The following is an 8,421-nucleotide window of genomic DNA, read 5'->3' as shown; positions in this document are numbered from 1 at the left end:
TAGGCCCATTTATATTCCGGAGACTTTGAACTTGAAACATTCATTTTCCTTGGAGAGCAGCCTCAGGAGCTCTTGCCACGTGTCCTGTGTGTGGACGTCCCTGTTCAGAGCCTGTTAGTGTAGTGTGGTGCCTTGGGAGCACTGTGTACAAGTAGACATTTTCTATTTTACTCTGCCTATGATGGAGGAGGTGGGTCACTGTGTCTCTGCGGGCTGTGAGGAAAAGCTGATACTGAGATGGGGTTCATTGGAAAGCTAACCTGGACTGATACTTCGCTTCTGCTTGAGGAGTCCTGGCACACAGAAACAAGTGTTCTCTCCGAGTTGGCCTCTTTTCCTGTAAGAAGATGCTGGTTAATCAGTAGAAGTAGGATGAAAGCCAGAGCACCCTTTAGAAATGGAAGGCAGATTTTTTTTCCTGGCAGTAATTTGCAGATGAGCCAGTACCACAGGGCTTTTTTGTTTCATTTTGCCTTTGGATCAGTTGGCCATCCAAATCATAAATAGGAAACAGTCCCTTGGTATAACCCGTTGGTCTTTTTGTTCAATTAATAGTTGTGATGAGCTGCATTTGGCAGTCTTTCCGTGACTTCCTGAGAGGCAAGATGAGATTATTTCTGAAGAATAGACTTAGAATAACTTTCTGTCCTTTAAAGTCAAAATTTAAAACTCTCCTTTGTGCAGAAAAATTCTTCTTGAGGATCTGATGTCTTCTAATACCAGAGTCTCCCAGAAGTAGCTGAATTCATGGATATTTTTCTTATAAAACAATTTTATTCATTTTTAAAAAGTATTATGTGCTTTTATCATACCTGCTGACATACTTGTTGAGCTGCTGGGGTGCTGGAGTTCCTGATGGCGCTCAGTGTGCACCTTGCTGGATAGGAGCTGCCATGTTCATCCTTGAGCCCCGGTGTGAGACAGTATCCCTTGACTGTCCAGATGTGATTGTGCAAACTCTGCTCTCCCTTCGCCTCCGTACTAGGTTACAACATCTAATATGTTGTGTTGTTATTCTCTGGGTTAATGAGCATGCTGGTGTTAACTTGGCATTCAGGATTCCTCACAGATTGGCTCTAAGCTCCTCTTTAACCACATCTCCTACTTTTAAACCACACAAGCACAGGTCTCCAGACAGTTGGTTCTTTATCAGCCTCTAAGCCAGATGTAGAGTTGAGCAAAGGGTTTGTTGGGGGCAGAGTGACTGAGATTACTCAGACATGCTCAAGCTGTGTTTGCAGACCTGGCTGAACATTAGGGGGACCTTAAAACTCGTGAGGCTCTGGACATACCCCAAACTGATTAACTCGCTTGGGGATGGGACCCAGGTGGTTCCATTGAGTGGCAGAGGCTGAGTCAGTCGCGTGCTGGAGGCCTCTGTCCTCGCCGCAGAGAATGAAGTGCTATTGTCTGTCTTCTCCGATCTCTGTGCATTTTCATAACTTAAATTGCATCAGTTATCTGGTTGATACCAAATAGTGACATATACACTTGTTTTCTCTGTACTCTCTTAAATATTAGAGATATTGTTATAGTAAGCCAGGGACCTCCCTTAAAGATATATACGTTTATGTGCAAATGTTTCTGGGACTTTTTCCTAACAATATTTCTTGTGTAAATAGAGGTTTTTCTTTTTGTTTTGTTTTACATTTAGATCCTTTTCCTTCCAACACTGTAGATTTAAACTATTTTAGGCTGTGGATTTCTTTGAAAATCTGATGCAAGTTATAGGCCATCTTCCCAGAAAAATGCTTATACAAACATAGGCTCCATCTTACATACAGTCAGAGCGTACTCTAGTCCCTCTTCTGTCCGTGAACCTGGGGACAGCTCTATTTTGTGTTTATTCTTGGCTGACAGGTGGACATGTTAATTAGTCTGGTTTTATCATTTCACAATGTATACATGTATCAAAACATCACATTGCAACCCATAAATACACACATTTATTATTTGTCAATTAAAAATAAGACTACAAAAAGGAACCCTCTTCCCCAAAAGGTAGTGAGAGATTTTTAAACAGAGTGAGAAGGAAGTATGAGTGAAGTCTTCCACTCATACAAGAGGAGACGAGGACAGAGGACAAAGGACAAATAGAGGGCACCTGAGTTTCACCCCTCCCATATCCTGTTCTGGGCAAGGTCTTGGTGAACTGCTGGACAAAGCAGGCTGCGGTAATAGCTCAAATGGCCACTAGATGTCCCCACAACACCAGTTAGTTTTCTGGCTTTGGGCACTACTGTGCCTGAGCCCAGATCAGCAGAAAGCTGTGGGTGACTTCCAGTCAAGGACCTAAGGCTGCCAAATGCCTGCAGGATTTACCTCACAGTTTATTTTTTGATACAAAGAAGAACAAGGGTGGATAAAGGTACATTCATTATAAATAAATGGAAAGGCGTAGAAAGGTGAACAAGGTAGGTCAAGGGAGCAGCGAGCCCTGACTAGTGTTTCCCTCTCTCCTGGAGTGAGACTGTCTTGGAAAGAGTTTTCCTGTCTCTGGGAGAAGGGGTGTTGGCTGAATGGACATTTTAGGCCTTGAAAACAGCAAGTTTTAATATTTTCGTGTAACTCACTTTACTGATGTTCCACCATCCATTTCAAACCTACAATGACTATCCTTTAAATAAAAATGTGAGTGGTGTACTATTATTCAACATTAGAGCATTTTTCTTTATTGCTATTTTTTTTTTTTTATGTTCTTGCAGTTCATCCAGGTCTGTCACCACAGCAGGCAACAGCTCAGTTTGTTTTATGGCCACACATTGTACCCCTGGCTTCAGTCAATCTTTTATAAATGCACATATTTTGGCAAGAAGGTCTGTGTCATAAACCTGTCCTCCTTGGCTTAAAAACAATTTGTGTCAGTGTATTCTTCAACATTAAAAAATATAGTAGCCTTGCATTTTTTTTATTAAAAAATGAATATGGAGTCTCAGTGTGTGATACATCTTGTACCCTCAATGAATCCCCAATTAAAAAAAATAAAAAATGAATATAATGGATAAATTCTTTAGGGTAGTACAATTACACCGATAAATCAAAAGACTTAGATAGAAATAGAAGTCAACTAATTCTGTTTTGGAGTATTGACAACTGAATGTAAAATTAGTTAGTTCATTTCTTTCTTTCTTTCTTTTTTTTTTCCCTAGGCTTTAAAAAGTATCTTTGGAATTAAGTAAGCTTGTCAGGAAGTGAGCCTTGTCCACTTGTTCCAAATGTTATGAACGTTCTGTGAGTGAACATGGCACTGTTGACACAACCTAAATCCCTAGGGAGGAAATGACTTGGTGTGTTTAATATAGGTTTCCTGCTAAGCCTCAACCCAGGGAAGTCCTTTTGGTTTTGGGAAATGAGCAGCAGTTCTGAGTTGTAAAAAGGACAGAAAACAAAGAGGGAAAGTGAGACTCTTTAAGTCTTAGAATTCCTATGGGGACTAGAATGCCATCCTTCATGGGAAATATTCTTTTAGAAATGCTTCCACGTGGCAGCTAGGGAAATAAGACTTGCGTGATACTTGCTGGGTGGACTGGGCCACAGGGCCTACTTCTTTTTTTTTTAAATTTCAGATTAATATGAGAGTACTAACAATTTGGTTATGGTGTTTGCACTTGTCAGGTAAGGTCCCTGTTGTAGTTGTGTCCCACACCTAGGAGGTGTGCTGTGTACCCTGACATTGTGCCTGCCCACCAGGTGGGAGCACACCCATCTCCCTCTCTTCACCTCTCCCCGCAACTTGAATTACATTGAGTTGTTCTTGGGTGGGTGTGTACTAGTGCGTCCACTGAGGGCCTGCTTCTTAAGATTGCTGATGTTTTTGTCTCTTGCAGGTGCACAGCTTTAAGGGCTACTGGGAAAAACTGAACTCCAACCTAGAATACGTTAAGTACACCAAGCCACATTTACACTATAACAACAGTGTGGTCAGGAGAGAATGGCACAACCTGATCTCTGAAGAGGTGTGTGTGGGTCAGTGAGAAGAGGGCAAGCAACCAACGCGTGCTGGCTGGGTGTCCGCAGCGCCCTTCCCAATGGCTGGGCACCTTTTCACTGATGTCTGCAGACAGGGGTGCTTCTATGATTGGTTCTCCTGAGGAGGAAACCGGGGTGCAGAGAGCTTAAGGGATGCACAGTACATTCAGAGTAGGATAATTAATATCTGTGTTCTTGGGTTACATGTATAGTTAAAAATCTATTTATGAAAAAATCTAGGTGCTCCCAGATGGGGGGTCCTAGGGGTTGGGATCGCTGCAGGGAGGAGACTGGACGTGATTGACTATATGTGCACGGCACAAGGGAGACCTCTGGGGTGATGGAGCAGTTCTGTCTTAATTGTGGTGGAGCATGGGATGAAATGACATGCAACTGCATACACATTGCGCCAATGTTACTTTCCTGGTCTTGATACTGTATTATCATTACCTGAGAGATGAGGATTGGGGTAGACTGCGTGGAGAGTACATAAGATCTCTGTAGAATTGTTGCGCATAGTTGGGTGTTGTGATAGCTTCTTATGAATCTGTAATTGTTTCAGATAAAATGTTTCTTACAAAAATTTTTAAAATCTAAGTGTTCCGATTACCTGGAAAGTATATTTCTTCTTTGTGAAGCTCTTACCTATATTGCGTTACATCCCTGATGTGAAAAAGTCATCCACAAAACCCTCACCTTCCATCCTCCTGACATGTTCTCACTCTTAGAAAACAGGAAAAAGAAGATCCACGGCATATGTGAGGAATATTCTTGATAATGCAATAAAGTAAGTAAAATCCGAGGTTACTGTATCTATAGGATAGGTAACTTTACAGTTTCCTTGTTGGCTACCTTTCGTGGAAGTAGCTTGCTTTTGTTGGATGTCCTCAGCACAATGATACTGTCAGCTTCATGAAGGCGGGCACGGGGGCCCTATCCTGGCGTGTGATGCTAGAAATTCCAGAGGGAACATCCTATATGTCAACCCTATAGACTTGCAACCTGGGGGTGGATGATTTACAATGTACAGGCAGTAAAGAAAGTTCTTTAGTAAGTGAGCACCTTAGGGGAGAAGGCCAGATGCTAGGCTGATTAAAGAAAAATTTTAGTGGATTGGGGAGCTTGCTCTTATTTTGAAAGCCTATTATCTGGAGAGATGAGTCATCTTGGATTGCTAAAAGTATAGGCCCCATTCCAACCTCTGCTCTATTTTCTGTCCCCATTATTCCCAATAACTGAGAGTTGCAATTGTTCTAAATCATTGCCATTGTTGGCACTAAAGGGTTTGGGATTTTATAATTGCCTAATGTGGTTTTCACGACATTGGCTAAAGTTTTTGAGGTTTTCCGCAGCTGAGAACAGTTTCTACGGTGGTTTTTTATGGGTTTTTAAAGGAGGATATTTTTGTATGGTGTGGTGGCTTTAATTTTCTCTAAATAATACTGTGTGAGTAACAGGGTTCATTTCTTCGTAGGGTGATTTCTAACTTAGAAACGAGGAATTCGGGTAAGAAAAAACCTCTAATAAAGCCTCTGGTGTTTTCTTTGCACTGCTGTTCTTCCTTCCACAGGGGGGAGGCAGGAAAATCACTTCTGGTCGTGTGATGGAGGCAGGTCCATTTAATTCTTCCCGTTAGAGGGGCCACCCAGCTTTTTACATGTCTGTCTTGGCATTAGAAATGGCAGGGACAGCTGCTGAATGTGCTTTTGCTGTAGGAGGCCCTGGGTGTTGGTCCTCTGGTTTCCATTATTCATCATCGTATAGTTGATCTCACTAACTAACGTGCCTCTGCGGTACCCAGAGGATGTACTTTGCCAATTCCCTCTGCTTGGTGCTGCTTTGTCTCCAGCTGTCCGCCTCATGTACCTGTCAATTCGGTTAAAACTTGGGTGCACACTGGGCTAGGTGCTAGGGGTGCAAGGTGAGGAGCCTCCAGGTAAGCAGTAAGCAGTGTGGTGCTTTGGGAAGAGCATGGACTCAGGAGCCAGGACGTAAATTCCAGGGCTGCCTCGTGTTAACTGAGCTCCCAGGCAAGTCAGTTAGCCATTTCGTGTATTGACCTTCTCAGAGGCAGGGACGGAGAGCATGAGAGCAAATGAGGTGAAACAGTAGAGCACCTAGCACAGCGCTAGCACACGTGGCAGATGTGGCGGCTGCTTTCTCCCTGGTGTGTGCGGGAGAGACACTAGCGCACTGTTTCTAATACCAGCCACAGGTATTATGGTGTTTCCCCCAAAATAAGACCTATCCCAAAAATAAGCCCTAGGAGGATTTCTATGCATTGGTTAAATATAAGCCCTGCTCCGATAATAAGACCTAGTGATAATAAGACCTAGAACATGCATTTCAGCACAGAGAGAAGACATCCCCTGAAAATAAGCCCTAGTGTGTCTTCTTGAGAAAAATAAATATAAGACAGTGTCTTATTTTTGGAGAAACAGGGTAGGTCTGCCCTGGTACAGGAGGTGAGGGGCTAGGTCAGGAGTGGGGATGGTTGGGGGAGGGAGCAAGGCTGGAAGAGGCTTCCCAGAAGGGGTGACATCTGTGTTAAGTCTTAACAAACAAGAGGGACTTAGCCAAGTGGAAGGGGGGCAGGGAAATGCTGAGTACATTCAGTACAAGCATTTTTGTGGTGAGCATGGGAACATTTTCATACCTGATAAAGCTCAGCCGACAGGCAACACACTGCTGTTTGACACCCTACTCCCACTTTATGGGCTTGGATGTTTTAGGTACATGTTGAGTGACCCTAACGGAAATTATTTCATACAGTATGTCCCTGGCTGTGCACGCAGCCCAGTGAACTGTGACCTTGTCATCCAGCCCTGGTGGACAGAGCCTGAGCTCACTGGAAACCCGGGAGGGACCTGCCTGTGTTGCCAGCCCATCTATGCCTGAAGCCAGGGTCTGTCCCCCTTCTCTCATTGGCAGAGGTTCTGCCCTATGGGGCCTGTTGCTGGTCTGGGCACCATTTGCCACGCTGTCCCCTCCAGTGGAGCAGGGGTTCTTAGTTAGTGGTGAGTTTTTGTGTTGAAGAATAATCAAAGCAAGAGCCTAGTGGTACTGGGGAGTTCTCCTGCTTTCTTGTCTTTCCCTCTGTCTGTTCTGCAGAGCTGTCTGCAAACCACCTGAGGGACAGGTTCGGCCTCTGGGACTAGCTGTACTCGGCTAATGAAAACTATTCACCCGGTCAGGGAAGTGTTATGTTTTCCCATTGACTCAGGGAGACGAAACCCAGACTGATTCCCCTTTCTTCTAACCCATTTCATGAAAACAATGCAGAGTTTGACTGTTGCTCTATTTCATTTCAGAGCCAAGATTAACACCCCTCTTGCAGGAGGAAGATAACCACCAGAGGCTGCTGATAGGGCTGGTGAGTGGTTTGTGGGCTCTTAAGCTGGCAACAAACAATGGGCCCAAGAGGAGGGGAGAGGGTAGACTGTACTTCCTACTTCCCACCATGACCTTGCTCCTACTTATTCTTTCAACAAATAGTTGTTGCCAGTCACTGTAGGCTGCACCTGTCCAGTGTAAGCAACACATACATGACTTCCACCCTCTTGGAATGTGTCATTGAGCATGGGAGACACACACTCTTCAGTCACACCAATAAAATATAGTTACAGACCTGATAAGAAACGTATCATGGTGAGAGTTTTAAAAAGGAAAGGGCAGTGGCTTTGTGGCATTTGTATTTGGGGTTTAAAGTACAACAGAATAAAGAACTCTTTCTCAAGAAGTCCTGTTACTAGGATTATCAAAGAACTATAAAGGAAAATAAATTAAAGGGCAGAATTTGTAAATCCAAAATATCTTATATATTGTTAAAACTTTGTGGACTTAAGAATGGAATAATCTGTTACTTTAGGTAACTGTAAAATAGCAAGTTTAAAAAATAAGAGGAATATGTATAAATTCATATTACACAATTAAAAAGTCTAGTTAAACAAATAGTTTTCCTGGCAAATAGATATTTCCAAAGTTGATCTAAGAAGAAACATGTAGGAAAGGTTAAAATTACAATAACTATAAAATAATTTGAAAAAGTGTCAAAGATTATCTCCAAAGATGGCCCCATGTTATTTAATGAGTTAGTTTCTTCAAACTTAGGGTTCAGATCATTCCCATGCTGTATAAAGTATTCTTTGAAACAGGATAGAAAGCTCAATCAGCTCGGCGCCTGTAGTACAGTGGTTATTGCACCAGCCACATACACCGAGGGTGGTGGGTTCGAACCTGGCCCAGGCCAGCTATAGGGCAACAGTAACAACTGCAGCAAGAAATATCCAGGCATTGTGGTGGGCACCTGTAGACCCAGCTACCTGGGAGGCTGAGGCAAGAGAATCACTTGAGCCCAAGAGTTTGAGGTTGCTATGAGCTATGATACTACAGTACTCTACTGAGGTTGCCCTCAAAAATGAGACTCTGTCTCAAAAAAGGAAAAAAAAAAAA

At 43.1% G+C, this 8,421-nt stretch overlaps 1 protein-coding gene across 1 annotated transcript in view; it reads left to right on the top strand.

Moving 5' to 3' along the window:
• GSAP (gamma-secretase activating protein) overlaps window positions 1–8,421 on the top strand; it is a 66,624-nt gene that overhangs the window by 39,941 nt on the left and 18,262 nt on the right. The window contains exons 15-18 of the mRNA XM_023519171.1: window positions 3,828–3,956; window positions 4,698–4,756; window positions 5,444–5,475; window positions 7,281–7,342. Of these exons, the coding sequence (XP_023374939.1) occupies window positions 3,828–3,956; window positions 4,698–4,756; window positions 5,444–5,475; window positions 7,281–7,342 (282 nt within the window). The remainder of the gene's footprint in view (window positions 1–3,827; window positions 3,957–4,697; window positions 4,757–5,443; window positions 5,476–7,280; window positions 7,343–8,421) is intronic.

Source organism: Otolemur garnettii, unplaced genomic scaffold (assembly GCF_000181295.1).
Source record: "Otolemur garnettii isolate 467f Iridium unplaced genomic scaffold, OtoGar3 scaffold00005, whole genome shotgun sequence".
NCBI lineage: Eukaryota > Metazoa > Chordata > Mammalia > Primates > Galagidae > Otolemur > Otolemur garnettii.
This window is presented reverse-complemented; position numbering and strand designations above follow the sequence as displayed.